Source organism: Lepidochelys olivacea (genome assembly GCF_965140295.1).
Source record: "Lepidochelys olivacea isolate rLepOli2 genome assembly, chromosome: 7".
Taxonomy (NCBI): domain Eukaryota; kingdom Metazoa; phylum Chordata; order Testudines; family Cheloniidae; genus Lepidochelys; species Lepidochelys olivacea.
The window spans coordinates 118,718,782-118,737,528 of record NC_140417.1 but is presented as its reverse complement, the minus strand read 5'-3'; the positions used below and the strand labels follow the sequence as shown (position 1 = coordinate 118,737,528).

The 18,747-nt window shown below is 43.9% G+C and overlaps 1 protein-coding gene across 2 annotated transcripts in view; it reads right to left on the bottom strand.

The window, feature by feature from the left end:
• Positions 1 to 18,747, bottom strand: part of SORCS1 (sortilin related VPS10 domain containing receptor 1) — a 428,683-nt gene that overhangs the window by 58,802 nt on the left and 351,134 nt on the right. For both annotated transcript variants that reach the window (XM_084634878.1, XM_084634879.1), the window contains exons 11-16: positions 15,245 to 15,347; positions 14,895 to 14,971; positions 11,449 to 11,540; positions 10,026 to 10,133; positions 9,595 to 9,712; positions 7,979 to 8,109 (exon numbers count right to left, since the gene is read on the bottom strand). In XM_084634878.1, the coding sequence (XP_084491004.1) occupies positions 7,979 to 8,109; positions 9,595 to 9,712; positions 10,026 to 10,133; positions 11,449 to 11,540; positions 14,895 to 14,971; positions 15,245 to 15,347 (629 nt within the window). The remainder of the gene's footprint in view (positions 1 to 7,978; positions 8,110 to 9,594; positions 9,713 to 10,025; positions 10,134 to 11,448; positions 11,541 to 14,894; positions 14,972 to 15,244; positions 15,348 to 18,747) is intronic.

Below are 18,747 nucleotides of genomic sequence, written 5' to 3'. Positions count from 1 at the left end.
TGGAATTCCAGCAAGATTTGCCATCAAAATTTGAAAGCTTTGAACATTTCAACCAGTTCTATTCCTGAAGGCCTAGAAAAGAAATGGTGCAAGGTGGCTTAAAAGGATACAACTGAAAGTAAAGGAATGAAATTGGCCAAAGGAAAATGTAGGCTGAATATCAGAAACATCTTAGTGAGGTCTAGTTGACTACGGAATAGTGTTCTTGAGTGATGCATTGGAAGGCCCATTGTCTGGCATATTTAAAACTGGATTGACAAAGTATTTGAGGATATAATCTAGGAAACAGTCCTGCAATTTCCAAGCGATGGACTAGATGACCTAAAATGATCTTTTTCCACCCTTAGTTTTTATGATTCAATTTTCAGGAGCTTAGTTCCTAACATACCAATGACTGACCATTGCTTAAGGGCTTTAGAAGTTCAAGCCAGGCTTGCCAGGCTGCCAGCTGCTCCTGTAATCATCCTGATTGGAAGGAAGACACCAGGGCTATGGAAATATTCTATAAGGAGAAGTAAAATAATTTTCATTTGCCTAGAGAGAACAAATATTTATGTACAAACAGGACCTCATTTCTTTGTAATTCCATTGTTGCCACATTGAAACGCTATATTCCTGAGTTATCATGTGTCAATAAAATTAAAAATCTGTAGCACTCTACACACAGCTAGTCCATAATCAGTTTTGTTTTTCACCTAATAGTGAAATCTGCCCAGAGGGGATCAGCATCCAAAGTCCAATTTAATCCAACAATATTGGTCTGTAATTTCATATTACACACACACGCACACACACACACACACACTCTACAAGTCTGATTACAGTTGAAATCATTTGGATACTGTATTCAGGCATCTGGATGGACCAAACCTGAATTAACTAGGTTTGGCTGTGTTTGTTCCTCAAAGTCACACAGTGAAATTATATGTTCTGGAGCAGAAATAGTTTTCCGAAGTATAGAAGTTCTACTGTGACCTTCTGAGCTTTGCAAGTCTGTGCTGCCTTGATACAGACATACAGAAATATCATACTGGTAAATGACATAAACTGCTCTTCCATATCTCTCTAGGGATGCACCAGCTCCTCTTTCCCCTCTGCAAACTTGGAAACTAATGAATTTCTTGGTTACTGTCTGGTGCACACAGAGCACTGAGGATGGCAACAAATTTCTGCCTAGGGTTTGGCACAACAGGCTTTGTTGCAATGGAGAAGGAGCAGCATCAATTGGATCACCGTAGCATAATCTAGACTACTGAAATCTGAATGCATCAGGGATGGACTGCAAGCAACTAGCAGTCTCATTGCCAGACATCTGGTGTTCAGACTGGCTACATTTTGTGCCAGACTCAGAACAGCACAGGTGAGAGAGATGAAGTGCTCATCAATGACAGTGCAGCATCTATTAAAAGGGATTATTTTTATGAATATTAGAGTTCTGATTCTGCTCTCAATTATACTGGTTTTTCTGTGCTCACCTCCACAGGCTTAACTCGAATCACACCTAATTGGTGATGTAAATAGATAAAAATCTTGATTGCAGGGATCTATAATTCGGCTTCTATTTAGGGTCAAAGACTAGAAGGAAATCTAAAAATATTGTAGACTCCCCAGACCAAAAACAAAAAACAAAAAAACAACTCTGCAAACTGGCGTTAAGGTTATAAATACCATTTAAGGGAAAAGAAAATCTTAGAAGAACTTCATAGTTTACATTATCCTGTCTCAGCAAAATATACATACACACACACATACACACACGCGGAAAGTTTCAAGTTAAGATTAAACTATTAAAAGTCAGATCTGAAAAAGAAAGATTTGATTTTCAGGGCCCATTTTAAGAAAAGGAGAAGTTATCAATAATGTCTGTGTCAAAAGGAGGAAGAGGATTGATGGGTGATGCATGTTTACAGGCACTGGAAGGGAAAGTTGGTGGCAGAAGAACATGAGGAAGAAAAAAGAAAATCTTGGGTCGATGATGTGATATTCTGGATGGTTCAAAAGGACTATTCATCCACAGAGATTAGCGGAGGATCGTACAGAATGGGGTACCATAGTTGCAAACCTCCAGTAATGGAGATGCCACATAAGAAGAAACTATTAACAAATCTGTCACTGCAAACGATAGAAATGTCCAACTAGGATCGCACTCAGATAACAATAACCCTGTCCATGGACCACTCTGCTCACGTCATCCAAAAATCAGGAGACATCTTAATGCCTGAACCCAGGATCTCCTCCACACTAATCAGCTGACCTTAACAATACAGGTCAGTGCTGTCAGAAATTGAAAATGCCACCTGCCTTTTGACCTTTAAACCTTACATCCATTAAGTGACAGAGTCAAGGTACCTGGGGATACAGGCATCTTTAATTCCATACGGCCATGGCTCAGCTAGCTAAATCCCCTTGTGGAAAAGTCCTACAGAATTTAATAGAACTTGGTAACCTTTCCATGGAATTTTTAAAGTGACCTTTCGAATAGGGATCTAACTCTGTCTTAAGAGTTTTATATTGCCACCCTTCACTGTAGGATCCAAGACGTAGATCTTTAAAGGCATTTAGGCACCTTTTGAAAATCCCACTAGGTGCCTATCTGCATCTTTAGGCACCAAAACACCTTTCAAAATCTGGCCCCAAGTGCCTAAATAATATATCTGCTAATAAACCATTACTTAAATGTTTATAAATTCTACAGAAAAAAGAGATCATTCTCTATTTAGTTCTATAGGTGTTCAGAGTAATTTATATGCAGACATATTCTAATATCTATAGAACCCTATTAGTTTCATACCTATCAATTAGTTAGGGCTTATTTGGTTCATTTAACCTCAGATACAAGAAGGGTTTCTTCAGGTATGTTGGCAACAAGAAGAAAGCCAAGGAAAGTGTGGGCCCCTTACTGAATGAGGGAGGCAACCTAGTGACAGAGGATGTGGAAAAAGCTAATGTACTCAATGCTTTTTTTGCCTCTGTCTTCACTAACAAGGTCAGCTCCCAGACTGCTGCGCTGGGCATCACAAAATGGGGAAGAGATGGCCAGCCCTCTGTGGAGATAGAGGTGGTTAGGGACTATTTAGAAAAGCTGGACGTGCACAAGTCCATGGGGCCGGACGAGTTGCATCCGAGAGTGCTGAAGGAATTGGCGGCTGTGATTGCAGAGCCATTGGCCATTATCTTTGAAAACTCGTGGCGAACCGGGGAAGTCTCGGATGACTGGAAAAAGGCTAATGTAGTGCCAATCTTTAAAAAAGGGAAGAGGGAGGATCCTGGGAACTACAGGCCAGTCAGCCTCACCTCAGTCCCTGGAAAAATCATGGAGCAGGTCCTCAAAGAATCAATCCTGAAGCACTTGCATGAGAGGAAAGTGATCAGGAACAGCCAGCATGGATTCACCAAGGGAAGGTCATGCCTGACTAATCTAATCGCCTTTTATGATGAGATTACTGGTTCTGTGGATGAAGGGAAAGCAGTGGATGTATTGTTTCTTGACTTTAGCAAAGCTTTTGACACGGTCTCCCACAGTATTCTTGTCAGCAAGTTAAGGAAGTATGGGCTGGATGAATGCACTATAAGGTGGGTAGAAAGCTGGCTAGATTGTCGGGCTCAACGGGTAGTGATCAATGGCTCCATGTCTAGTTGGCAGCCGGTATCAAGTGGAGTGCCCCAAGGGTCGGTCCTGGGGCCAGTTTTGTTCAATATCTTCATAAATGATCTGGAGGATGGTGTGGATTGCACTCTCAGCAAATTTGCGGATGATACTAAACTGGGAGGAGTGGTAGATACGCTGGAGGGGAGGGATAGGATACAGAAGGACCTAGACAAATTGGAGGATTGGGCCAAAAGAAATCTGATGAGGTTCAATAAGGATAAGTGCACGGTCCTGCACTTAGGACGGAAGAACCCAATGCACCGCTACAGACTAGGGACCGAATGGCTAGGCAGCAGTTCTGCGGAAAAGGACCTAGGGGTGACAGTGGACAAGAAGCTGGATATGAGTCAGCAGTGTGCCCTTGTTGCCAAGAAGGCCAATGGCATTTTGGGATGTATAAGTAGGGGCATAGCGAGCAGATCGAGGGACGTGATCATTCCCCTCTATTCGACATTGGTGAGGCCTCATCTGGAGTACTGTGTCCAGTTTTGGGCCCCACACTTCAAGAAGGATGTGGATAAATTGGAGAGAGTCCAGCGAAGGGCAACAAAAATGATTAGGAGTCTAGAACACATGAGTTATGAGGAGAGGCTGAGGGAGCTGGGATTGTTTAGCCTGCAGAAGAGAAGAATGAGGGGGGATTTGATAGCTGCTTTCAACTACCTGAAAGGGGGTTCCAAAGAGGATGGCTCTAAACTGTTCTCAATGGTAGCAGATGACAGAACGAGGAGTAATGGTCTCAAGTTGCAGTGGGGGAGGTTTAGATTGGATATTAGGAAAAACTTTTTCACTAAGAGGGTGGTGAAACACTGGAATGCGTTACCTGGGGAGGTGGTAGAATCTCCTTCCTTAGAGGTTTTTAAGGTCAGGCTTGACAAAGCCCTGGCTGGGATGATTTAACTGGGAATTGGTCCTGCTTCGAGCAGGGGGTTGGACTAGATGACCTTCTGGGGTCCCTTCCAACCCTGATATTCTTTGATTCTATGATTTATACTATAGCTGCAGCCACACGGACAAGCCTTCTTAAAGGCCCCAGGAAGACTCCAGAAATATACGTGTTTTAAAGTAACTACAGACAGCTTAAACCCCTCAGTGTAAATAAGAATCAGGCCCAATGGGAATACTAATGGAATAAGGCGCTAGATACTGGCCCGAAGTTAGTTGACCAAAGAATTGACCCAAACAAGGATTTCTTTCTGTGACTACAGGTGTTGCTATGGGAGAGACACTGCTGTGAGAGAGTGTTCAGGCTGTAGAAAGGACTAAAATGTCAGGTGAGCTGTAGCTCATGAAAGCTTATGCTGAAATAAATTTGTTAGTCTCTAAGGTGCCACAAGTCCTCCTTTTCTTTTCGCGAATACAGACTAACACGGCTGCTACTCTGAAACTGGTAAGTTAGTGCTTTAATAACATGTGATTAGCGGTGTAATCCATTTACCCAAATGAATAAATACAATCTAGTTTCTAGGCAGTTGCTAGGAAGGATTTGCCTTAGGAAAAAAGTGCAGGTTTACCTCATTTCTGAAGCACTATTGCCCTCTGGCTGTGAGCCACAGACCATGCAAGTACCTGCAGCTTTGCCTTTGTCCCCTAATGTTTTCTTCTTTAGCTAATTACAGGGGAGGTTCCCTAGCAGGAGAGCTCACCAAAGCCGGAAGTTACTCACAAGGTTGTTCAGCCTTGTTGAGGGGGAAACAACCAACCTAGCTTCAGCCAGTAGTTCTCTGTTCTTGGTTAGATAAAGATTGTAAATGTCCCCCAAATTCTATGAGATTTCTAGGAGAGAAGCTTTACAAAAATTTTTATTTTATGAGGGCATATTTGTTGCTTTGGCCAGGGGAGACACACAGAAGCACCCACACACAATTTTAGATCCTAAGTCAAGATTGACCTGTGTTAGCACAACAAAAAAGGGCCACAACATCAGTGGAACCAGCAGAATTGCTGTCCTGATGCCATCTCCTTCCTCCAGATCAAGGCTTGCTGTTAGTCACTAAACTCATTTCTTTCTCTTTGGCTTCCCAAGGTTCTCTGGGAAATCTAGGTAAAACTAAGTGACTTTTTATATTAAAAGGAAAGCAAATCAAGTGGCCTATTTTAGTTATTGCTACTGAGCTGGGCTTTTTCCCAGGACAATACGGTGGGCTGTGCGGACACCAAAATGGATCAAAATCAAAATCCAATTCCAGAAAGTGAATGAATCAAAAAAGGAGAGAGAAAGAAAAAGAGGAGGGGACAGCGATATTTGCCCCAGTGACTGTATGTTTGTATCTTCTGTGCTACAACAAAATCATAGTCATAAGAGCTGGGAAAGTCCTCACAGCCAAGCTAGACCTGTCGCCAGCCAGCACAGCATTGTTTTAATAGTATTTTGTCCAGCTTGCTTTTAAAGGTCTACCGGGATCCTGGCCTGATTTTCAAATTGTACCGAGCGTCATTGACTCCCACAGATTTCAGTGGGATTTGTGGGTGCTGATCAGCTCGGAAAAGAAAGCTGCAGGTTCCAATGCTGCAACATTTCCTTGGGAGACTACACCAAATCTAGCAGATGTCTCTCTCTCTCCCCTCAGGAAGTTTTCTCCGTTGTTTTTTTGTTTTTTTTTAAGTAAACGTAGAAGAAATATGCTTTTTTCCTCTTGTAAATTTCATCACATTGCTCCTAGCTCTACAATGCAGTGCCGTGCCTGGAGCCCCAGATTTTCAGTTTAAGTGAAAGACAACTAATAAAACCCACTGATTCCGTTTTAAGGAAATAAACAATGAAAAATGAGAAAACACCAGAGGGGAGGGCAGGGGGTGGGGGTTGGGGGGGGTGTAAAAGGATTTTCAACAGAACTGACTCCCTGTGTCCACAGTAAATTACAACTGGTCAACCCCAGGGGCAGTCCTCACTTAAACCTTGGCTGTTATGGTCCCCAACAGACATTCAGCAATCCAGAGTAGCTGGGAGCCCTGGCCACACCCCAGTCACCCCCTAAATTCCTCCTTAGCCTGAGCATGCTCCTGGCACACCCCTATGTTGGAAAGGGGTCAGGTTATGATAAGGCCATTCCACTGGTCCTACCCCACCCAGGCAATGCCCTTAAACCCATGATATTCCCCAGTGGGAAGATCTGGCTGGTTCCTGTCTTCTTTACACTGCCAGAGTGATGTAAAGGAGCTTGGATGCAGCTCAGAATCAGGACCTCTATGTGCATGAAATGTCAAGAGACGCAAGGAACCATATGATGCGAAAATATTCTTAAAACCAGCTGGAGCTCAATGGGATGTGAGGGAGTCACAATCCCGATCCTTGGGAAGACATATCCAGACAAGAATAGCTAATGACAGTGCCCAGCTGCACTGAATGATCTTTTCATGATTACACATGGAGCTGCTCCTCTCTGTTAGATCACACTGCCCTGTATTCCAGAATCCCAGCACGCCTGCCACAAATCTCTTTGGGGGACAATGCTCTTTGAAGATGAGATCATTAAAGCAGCTTATCAGGTTTGAAGTTACACTTGCAGAGTTAATTTATGGCACCAGTTGTTTTTATTCATTTGTCTTGGCTTTTACTGGCTGTCTGTTTTATACTGAAAAAAAAATCAATTATAAGAGAGGACAAAAACAAGTAAAAATCATCATATCCTTGGAGCAACACATACAACAAGGCTGCAAATAGCGTATGAGCTGAATCTCTTAGGCCCCATGTTACAGCTTATGGGTTTCAGAGTAGCAGCCGTGTTAGTCTGTATTCGCAAAAAGAAAAGGAGTACTAGTGACATGCGATGAAGTGAGCTGTAGCTCACGAAAGCTTCTGCTCAAATAAATTGGTTAGTCTCTAAGGTGCCACAAGTCCTCCTTTTCTTTTAGCTTATGGGTTGAATTCACAACATGTCACAGATCCTGGTGGAGGGCCTCTGGCAATGGAAAGGGCACCTGCAGATGAGCTTGGAGCAGCACAAAATAACCACAATACCTCTCTGCTCAGGAGTTCACACCTAGACAGTTCAGCCCCCAAAGTGTGCAATGCTGCACAGGATAGGGACATGAGCTAGACAACAGGTGATTATGTCAATTCAGCCTCGTTGGAGCCTTTGCAAATGGTGATCCTGACAATTTCTTCGGGGAGGTTAATGCTGCCTGTTCCAGCAGATCTCTGAGTCACTCTTTTCCTGAGCTGTTGCTTTTTCCTTACACCAGCAGGGGGTGATCGATCTACACACCTGCCCAAACATACTCCTCTATATATCTGCAAGGCTAACCCTTTGTATGCAGATCAAGTGAGTCTCATGTTGGCATGGGCAGAAGCACATCTCTCATGTGTATCCCATCTGCATTGCTCACCAATCAAAGTCTGCCTCTGTGCAAACACATGGTTCTGATGCCATGGCCCCAGCGTATTTTCCCTGCATGCACTTCTTCTCCGATTTGCGTTTCCTGTAGATCCGTTTTGCTCCCATAATGCATGCTTCTCCCTGAAATCAAAAACAAAACAGTCTATCCTTACGCCATCGTTATCATTTTTGTCACCCCAATTTGGTAAATTTTAACAGTTGTGTTGACTGTATTACAGGATGATTCTGTGGGCCAAATTCTCTATTGGTGTAGAGGAGCAGCAACCACTGTTGAAGCCAAAGGGGCTGCATAATGTATACCAGCAGACAATCTGGCCCTATTGGCTAATGTGTGTATCCAAATGTGGACCAAAAACTTTTCCACAAAGTCCAGGAGTATTTGAATCCAGAATTTTGATTTGCGGATCAGATGGATTTGTACCGTAAGTACTGTAACAACTGACAGCACAGACTGATCCCTCTGATGTCTGAGATACTGAAGAGACTGAGCTAGTCCATTTTTTAAGTCTTCTTTTTCAGCTAACCAGCTCTACTGAACTCTGTCATTTGTTTGTACATAAAGCTACTCCAAACATTTGGAGTGCAGGATGAGCGTATTGTCTGTTATGCCCTGAACTCAAACACTTGTTATATAACTGACTCAAGCACCCTGCAAAATATTTTTTTTTCTCTAGGGAAATCACAGAAGAGAAGGCTCAGACTTGCACTCTCAGTAGGAACCCAATCTCGAGGCAAGAATTTGGGGCAGTCTTCCATTAATAGTTTCACGTGCTCAGAAGCAGACGATGGACTGTGCAGACCTTGGCTTTTTAGCTTATGCACGCACAGAAAGACAAAAACAAAATACATTTGTCAGGCTTGTTATATTTTACTCCAATTTGAATTCCTGGATGTAAATGGAGTTTTTTTCACAGCTGTGCCTGGCTCATGTAAATGAAGGGCAGAACAGTGCCCAGTTGCTCCACTGACTTCACAGGAGATGTACATCAGCTGACCACCTGACCCACAGTTGGGACTTCAGGGTGGCATGTGTGTCTCACTGGAACAGTCAATCTAAGCCCAGCCCACTTTAATTTGATATTGCCTCTTAAACCCTTTCCCAAGAAGTTTATAAATAGATATGCCCTATTCTCTGACAGTGTAAAGGAGTTCAGCTCTATTGACTTCAATAAGCCACTAGACCATTTGGGCCATAGTTTATTCTAACCCTACAGAATATAAAACACCATGTAAAAAGTGTCATGAGCTAGGAATTATACTCTAGGGCCTAGATTCCCAAAAGTATTTAGGTGCCTAACTCCCATTGACTGTATTGGCACTTAGATGCCTATTTACTTTTGAGGATCTGGGCCTACATGACTATCTGAGCCATGCTTGCAGGTGTCCAGGGAAAACTTGGAACACCTGCTTCTTTCTAAGACCTGGCTTGCATCCATAGAGATGGAAGCAGCCCATAGGCTGCAGCTTGAAGTCAGTGTATAATTGAAATGAAATATTACAGACCAGTAATAATTTCATCCGGTGACTCTGAGCCACCAAGTTAGCAGGAAAAGAGCTTGGTCTTCACCAGTGACCTCAACTCACATCCAGTTTCATGCTTGTTACCTGGCTATGGAGCTGCCACGGCCGGTAGTCCTCTTCTGCACATCTCCTGTCAAAAATGGACTTGTAGTCCACTTTCACCAGCTGCCACTCCGAGCGATGGCTGAAGTGTCCGAACACTCTACAGAGCACAGGAAGGAAGAGTTTATACATTCAAAGGCATTGCCAATGCAGCCTGCTCAGTATGGCATTTACCCAGGGTCAAATTTTCAGAAGCATCAGAGGGTACATCCACACTGTAGACTTCCCAGTTCAGGGAGATGTACACATGCTAGCTCTTTTGGAGCTAGCACCTAAAAATAGTAGCGTGGTCCCATACATAGCCTGGACAGAGGTGTCTTTACAGAAGGATCTGGCCCAAGGAAGCGTTTATGGTGCAGTTCTCATCAGAGTTTACTTGATGTTGGCTGTTTTCCCTTTACACAGTCACTTACGTCATGATCAGAGTCTCCTCGCCGGGCTCACCCAATACCCCATCAACAAAGAGTGGGATGGATGTGAAGCTGTACTTGCTCCAGGATCTCCCTTCATCGAAACTTAACCTAGTGGGAAAAGCAGAAGCGTCACCATCTCTCAGACACAGCTGCAGGAAATGGAGCTGCTCGACATAAAGAGACAAAAGGTAGGAGCAGCCTCAACAGCAAGGCAGGCCAAGTTTTAAAAAATATGACTAAGGATTTTGGGTGCCTACTCTGAGTTGCTTTAAAGGTGCTTGATTTGCAGCACATTCTGAGCACCCGCCCTCTGAAAATCAGGCCCTTTTCAGATGTCACAGGGTGAGCATCATAATGCTGAGGCTTCCAAAACCAAGTCGCTTTTGATAATCTTGATTTTAATGCCCCACACAAAGATTTCTTCTGGTTTGGCTAAAAGGTCTCCATCCCACTACTGCTGAATCCTTTTAGCCTGCCAGAGCTAACAAACAGCTGTCTCTGCTCTTGGCCACCACAGTCTAAGTCCTAGAAAGAACTACTTGTTTTGGGCATCATAAATCAGAGCATTGATCAAGCTAGTCTGGCATGATACTGCTAATCAGTGGCCAATACTTAAGAGGTGGTAACTCATGAAGTCATGTGTGAGACTGTAATTTTAAAGGCAATCCACAGGACTCCACAGCCAAGATTTTTAAAAAGTGACTTGTGATCTTTCAGCTTGAGATACCTTAAAAGGAGCTATTTTCAGAGTGCAGGAGCTTGGCACTTTCTGAAAACGGGGTCCCTTTCAGGCGTCTCACGATGAAAATCCAAAACCACTTGTCGCTTTCTAAAACCTAGATCTGTGTGTGTTCGATATTGGCAAGACGCTGACTGTAGGGCTGGCTGCGTAAGGATAAACAGCACAAAGCGATGCTCTGTCCGGGTAGTACAACAGCTGCTCCTAGTGGTGACAATGCTACTTTATGCGTTGGATAGCCCTGATGCGATCGAATAAAGTTGTGGCCGAACTGCTGCCCTCCATCTCGGAGATAATTTCAGCCACTGATTTGCAAATAAAGCACATTTGGAACCCATCAGGAGACTGAGCCTACTCCAAACTCCAACTTAATGGCCAGACTCAAGGGGCCAAACCTTCACCTGGGCAGATCAGTGTAGTTCCACTGATTTTAATGGAATGATGCTGATTTACCATCACTGAGGATCTGGTGCCAGAACTAAATAACCTGTTTCCCCACTTGCACTTACGTGTGAAGTCACCGGCACCGCTTTAGCCTTATCGGAGTGAATGCCTGTAAATTTCTTAATTGACATATTCCGGCATTTAGCTGAACAAAATTAGTCACAGTTTAACTGCCAGCAGCACATAATCTGGAATGAAGGACTCCCTGACAAATGGGATCAGCACGGTCACAGTCATTACCATAGATGTCTGATAGGCAAAGATGTGTGTTTCATGGCGACCAGGACTCCACCTTGATCCAGGTACAAAACACTGTGCTCCTCTTCAAAGATCTGCAAAACATACATATACCCAGGTCTGTTTTCCTTAGCCTTGATAAAAGGCCACACTCTTATTCAGGAAAAGGCACTAGATGGGAATATGTTTACCAAACTACGGAGCAGGGGAAAGACACGTTATTACCCAGACAGTTCCGATTTTTTACATTGCTATCTTGCTGCCCCCTTGTCAAATGAATTTCATCCTGCTACCTGGTAGGGAGAATCTATTTGAAATGTGATACTTTTAGATCATCACTCATCCCTACCCTGCAGAGTGGGGAGCTTTGTTTGAGGTGCAGGAAGCTTCACTTTGCAGGTGTCTTACAAAGACCATATGGGAGGGGTTTGAGAGAACAAAGAGAGCTGGGCAAACAATGCAAAAAATTATTTCCCTCAGTATTTGTTTACATATTAAAACAGGTTTCCTTTGGCTGGGTCCCTTTTACATTCTTCTTCTGCAAACATCCATGTAGTCCAGTTTTGGTAGTAGTCCTCAGATAGCACATTTTAAGATCACTGCTTGGCTAATTTAGGAATTCAGATTTTAGGGGTCTAATCTCATGTCCATTGACCTCGATGGAAAAGCTTCCATCCACTTCAATGACACAAGACCAGGTTCTAAATGTACACACCTGATCATAAGAGTTGCACTCTTCCAATCAGAGAGAAGATATGCTACTCTGTGACCGATCACAACAGAGCTCGAATTTTGGATTTCAAATAGCGAGCCATGGAACGAAAAGGAGTTTTGTAAAATGCTCTTGAATAGCAAATAAATGATGGAGACCCAGGATCTATTTGCAGCCATTTCTCCAACAAAAAGGTGAGAAGATCCATCGAACAAATTATTCATTTTATTAATTATTCACTCAGATCCAGCAAGAATAAAGGCACATTTCCAGTAGAGAGGAAAGTCAGTCCAGTGGTTCATGCTTGCTTGGGACTTGAGAGACATAGGTTCATTTCCCTAGTCTGCCCTAGACTCTCTGTGTGACCTTGGACAACTCAGAGTCTCTCTGTGACTCAGTTCCCCACCAGTTCCCGTAGAATGGAAATAACAGCACTTCCCTACCTCGCAGGGGTGTGATGAAGAGGAACACACTAACAGTGTGAGCACTCAGATACTGCAGAGATGCGGGTCAGGTAAGTACCACAGAGAAATAGTTTTGCGAGTGTCCCTGGAAATCCCTGCCATTTTCTCCCTCTATTCACCTTCGGAACTCCTCTCCACCGCTCATATCGGCTTGACTCATCCTTCCTTTTTTTAAAATGGGAGCAACATCCAGACTCCATAAATGTTGATCTCTGGGGGAGGGGTTGCGGGAAAGGGAAGTGCTGTATAGCAACATGAAGGACTCTGTTCTCCATTTCCCCACTGCTTCCAGCCCATGCGAACACTGGAATGCTGGAATATACAGAGTGAGTCAGAACAGTGGTCCCTTGAATCCAGCACCCTTCAATCATCAGGGCCAGTATCAGACACTTCAGAGTCAGGGCCCAAGCAATGGCGCTCCCCACCCCCAAACTCATCTCTCCTGCAAGGCAGAGCAACTGCCAGTCCAAGACTGACTATTTGCATTGTCAAAAACATCTAACTATACACTTAATTTCAATGTATGAGAATTATTGCATGTTAAATAAATGCCAGCTAATTATTACAACATATTTAATGGTGCACAGCAGCCATGCATTAGATTATCCAGCCTTCTACCTGATTGCTAAATCTCATTAGTTATGTGTTCTCAGAGTAAGGGATATTTAATTAAGATGCAGAACAGTGGGGAGGGAAGGGGGCAAACACATTTGTTTCAGTAATCACAGTGTCTAACTCGTGTGTCATGAGGCTTTGCTTCTGTGTGTGAGATTTATAGTCTGAGCAGAACACGAGATATTTTTCATTCTCATCCATCTTCTTTCAGGTTAAGTCCTTGGCTTGATGTGCTCCATCAAGAAGAAAATATGCTCATGATTCTGCTGTGCTGTTCGGGTCAGAGAGGACCTTGTATTTTAGAGACTGTTTGTCTTTGCAGTGGTCATGCTAGTGACCAAGGACTGGATGGGGATCCTTGATAACTGTTTGGAGGGTGTAATCATCAGAAGGGAGAGGAACTGTTGAGGTTCACACAAGGGTATAACTAAGAGTAATATGAAAGGAATAAGAGACAGCACTTGTCCTCTCATAATAAATGAAAAAAGGTGACTGCCAATGAAATAGGAAGGCAGAAAACTTAATAAAAGGGAAGATTTTTTTTTTTAAACTAAACACATGTTAACCTGTACTATTCAGTGCCATAGGATATTACTGAGGACAAAAACTTAATCATATTGGGGAAAAAACTAGACATTTATATGGATACTAAGAATATACACCGTTATATTAGACAGGATACAAAATGTAAGCAACCCAAACATTCATGCTTAGGAACATAGGAATGAAAGAACCAGCATATTGGATCAAGTCCTGTAGTTCAATATCCTGTCTCAGGGTGGCCAGCACCAGATGCTTCAGAGAAGAAACCCTGGAGTAGGCAGTTATGGGATAATGTGTCCAAAGGCAAACGTTTCCTCCTAACCAAGTTTATTAGAAGTGGGCTAGTAATCTAAGGCCCTGATCCAAAGCCGATTCAAGTCAATGGAAAGGCTCCTATTGATTTCAACAGGCTTTGGATCAGGTCCTAAAGCATGAGGGTTTATATCCCCTTCCCGGAACAAGCCAACCACTTGTTGGCAGGGGCGTGGTAGAATTTTCCTCTTTTGGATGGGTCCATGGACACGTATACATTTCTAAGGTTAACTCCTTCCTTAGAAGCAACTGGTCCAACAAGGACAACTGGCCTGATCCACTGTGGCAATTTCTATGCCATAGTATCTGAATGCCTCACAATGTTTAATTTATCTTCACAACACCTCCATGAGGCCGGGCAGTTTTATTATCCCCATTTTATAGATGGGAAACTGAGGCACAGAGAAGCTAAGTAATTTGCACACACACACAGAAAGTCTATGGCAAGGATTGAACCTGGCTCTCCCAAATCCTATGCAAGTGCCCTACCACTGGGCCTTCCTTCTCTAGATGTCTGCTCCAGCCACCCAAAACTCTAGTGCAGCTAAACTCCCATAGAAAGCCACAACCAAACTCCCTTCAGCTGTATTTGAAAATACCAGCCTTGGTGGCAGGGACACATTCCCACTTTTTAACAAGAAATAGCATCAGAAAAAAGCCAGTAGGAATTACCCTTCGCTTGGGTTAGTACCAATTATTCTGCCACCAAAAAGGAAAAAAAAAAACAAAAAAACAGATCGCCTTTTTAAAGCAACTCACCTTCCCTTCATTTGACACTCAAGGCTGTGCTTCACGTTATTTACCTGTCTCCACGTGTTCCCAGCGTCCGATGAAACAAACATGCTGATGTCATTGTCTGACAATTCGGTACCGATGTTACCTGTAAGGAGAACCTGATTCAGTGCAACAACAACATTTTAGGACATCAGAAAGCGAGCTGCCTCAGTGGTACAAATGGATTTTTACCTTTTCCTAAGCAGAGGATTTCAGTGTTGGGGAGGGGGAAGAATTGTGATTTCAGTTTGGCAGGGAAACTTAATTACAAGATCAAAGTCCAAATACTTCTATTTCCATACACAGTGGGAATGCAATAGGTGGAATCTGATGTATACAACAATTTATGGACAACAGATAGTAACTGAATGTTTCATACCAGAAGCCACGATAATGCTAGGGGCAGTATCTCGGCTGGCGATGTTTCCTGAAGTGTAGGGGTTCTCTGAAACCTTTAGGTGAAGATGCAGCGAACAATAGGGCTGGAGAAAAAGAGTGGGGTGGGGGGAAGAGACAAGTCATAAAGGGCATCCCATTCATTCTCCCTTCCCAATGGTCATTCGTACATCAGAGTGATGACCATGGAACATCAGAACAGAGGACTGGAAGGGGTCCCCTGCTATTGTGGACAATCCATGAGAACCTAGCTTTCCTTACTCCTTTCCTGAAGGCTAAAAAAAAAAAAAGCTAATTGCAAAATAGAAAAAAAACCCAAAAGCTGGAAGCAAATGGAACGCCAGCCCGAGGGACATATGCCAGCCAGTCTGTGAACAACAGTGTAACAAGGTCTGAGGATACCATTAGCACAGCTCTGTGAGCGAAGCACTGCAAGCCGCTATGTATTGACACGGGCAGTCTAATGAAAAGGCAAACCCCAAACTGTCTTTCAAATCCTGGCAGCGAAAAGCTGGTTCTCTCTCCCACTCTTTTGATTCCTTTTATTTAAAGAGATCTGTTCCATGCCATAGTAACAAGGCAAAATTGTAAGGACAACAACAAAGAGGAGAGGAGTAGGAGATGCCACAGATACATTGTGCATGCAACTGCTGGTATTATTCATCATTCATTATTATTACGATTTTAAAAGGGACAGATATCCTGAGCCAAGGAGCTTACAATCTCAGGGTCCAATCTTACAAACAGATCCCCACTCAAGATCCCTCGCTCCCATGCAGTGTCCAACTGGAGACAATGAGCCTCTGTGAGCATGGATCTCTTTGGAGGATTTTACACAGGTTGCAAAAAGACAGAGCATCAAACCCAGAGGGGATGAGAGTGCCGAATAGGGAAAGGGCAGAGGAGGGGTAGAACAGCAAGACTGAGAATCTGGGTGGTTTGGATGAGAGGAGAGAGTGTGTTTGGTGGACTGGAACTAGGGGCAGAAGGCATGAAGATCTGTGGGTGGAAAAAGGATGTAGAGGGGCAGGGGATGGGTCTTCTATGTTTGCAGAGTGCCTGGCACACAGACAAACTAGAGAGGTGAGAGCACATGAAGCCTCCACTGAAACTAACAGGAACTGGAGTTGCTCAGCTCCTTTCTCAGGATTTGGTCCAATAATAACACATGCACTCTGTGGTAGTGATGTAAGTACGATCTCTACCACGTGCATCTGCAAAGACTGGAGGAACCCCACAGAGCATACGTGAGAAACAAAGGTACACCCACTGCCCTCCAACACCCTTCTAGGAGTGGGAAGAAGATCATGATTAACCAGAGAATGGGCACCGTGCCCCAGAACGATTCATAGAAGTTAGACATGGATGAGACCTACAGTGAAGACTAGAAAGGTTGTGATTTACTGAGTGAAAGGATGTATCTGCAATGCTGTAGCATAGCAAACTTTTTTCAAATGCCAACCTGTTAATGGTAAGCCTTCCTTTGGCTAGTTCAGGGTGGTCACTTGGAGCATAATATTGTCCCTGCTGTGGACATACTTATGCCTCTCAGAGTTTGAAATGCGAGTCCCTCAATAAGGATGTCAACCACCAAAGCCAGCAAGTACCACTCCTACAAAGATGAGCCCAATGGCCATGTCGGGAGGAGATTAGCTCGCTTCTTAGACTTCAATCCTTTTATCTTGTATTTGTATCACTTCATAGATATATATTGTATAGGTGTAAGCCCCACTGATGAAAAGTGCTATATAAAAGCCAGCTATTATTGCCATCATTATTACATAGATTCAGGGTATATAAAAACAAGTACTAAGACCCAGGCCCCAGTGCAAGAGCTGACATCCTGCCTGTCATAATGCAGTAATGCCTAGATGCCTCAACCAAGATTAGAGCACCACCTAAAAGCTGACCTTTCCTCTCCACCCACACAGCTAAAACTATTGTTCAGCTTCTCATCGTCTTGCATCTTGACTACTGCAACCTTCTCCTCTTTGGCTTTGACAAACGCGTTCTTGCCCCATGTACATCCATGCAAAGGTATCCTGGCTTGTCACTTTGACCCCCTCTTTGCTTCCTTCCACTGGTTCCCCCTTCTCCACCGCATCAAACACCAGCTTCTGGTCTCCGCTTTTAGGCCTACCCCTGCACAGCCTATCATCTCTCCTATGATACTGAGACATCATTATTTGTTGTTATGATTGATTCATTTTGTGGTAGTGCGTAGGAGCCCTAGTCATGGATTCAAACCCCATTGTGCCCACTCAAAGCTGGGTAACTAACACCCCGAGGTGCTTTTGCAAGCCCCAGCCTAAAACCCTGCCCCATTGGGCACAATATCCTATTTCTATAGCACTTCCACAAGTCCCTTTTCCTGTGCTCCTTCTGATCAAAATGTCCCCATGGAGCCCTGGTTTATTTTCAAGCCTCTACTACATTTCTAGCAGTTCTGCTCAGCCAATCTCGGTGCTCTGCTTTCTGTGACTCTGTGCAGCGTGAGGACTCAAGACGTGCCAATCTCACTGCCACTAGCCCCAAAATTGAAAGAAGATTTTTAACAGCTTGGGTCTCTCCTCCAACTCAAAGCTTGTTGCTCTCTTACTTCGCATCACCGGTGCATTTTCTGTACAGTTCCCCCCTTCCTCTCCCCTGCTACAAGGCTCTCACTTTTATTCAACCAACGAAAGGAAAACTGGCAGCTGGCTCTTTCAGAAAGAAGACCTGTCCCAGCACGTGCTAGTAAGTCCGTTTAGTTCAGGTTTCTTCTAATTCCTTCCTTGCACATTTCTAGCTCAACCTGTGATCCAGACCTTCTGTGCCCTAGTTGGTCCCTGATCTTCTGGTATTCCATCCCTTGTTAATACCTAAGCATGAAGAAGTATCCATACTGGCTCAGCCAATGGGTGTGGCATCCTACCTGTTTCTATAATTTGACACTCCAGGGGAAGGCTGAAAAACAAACAAGCCCCTCTGACCATGTATTTCACCTGGCCAGTTTGTGCAATGCTGTAAGATGAGTGAGGGAGGGCCCCATTCCTTCCCATTCCCTACTCCTACAGGCAATGACCCAAAGCCGACTGAAATCAGTGGACAGAGTCATATGGACATTAGATCAGGCCTGATATTTAGGCCTAGATCATCCAGTTCCCAGCCCAATGCGTGACAGGGAGTGCAAGGTTGCTGCTCTCCAGCACCTACTGGAGGCTACGTGGGATGTAGGTTAAACAGGAGACATAGTCCCCTGCACAGACTGGAAATAAACAAACCAATGATGTGCTTGTTCCATTAGTCAAGAGAGCAAACGGGGAAAATGGGGCAAGATTTGGATGGAGAATGGGCACGTGTGAAGAAATTTAAATGGAATCCAGAGTACAAAGAGGTGCTTGGCTGGGCAGTCCCCCCTTGACCTTACTGCTCATATTAGTCAGGAGTAAATTAATAGCTGGGGAGCAGTATGGCCATTTCATGCAGGACTGAGTTCCCCAGCTC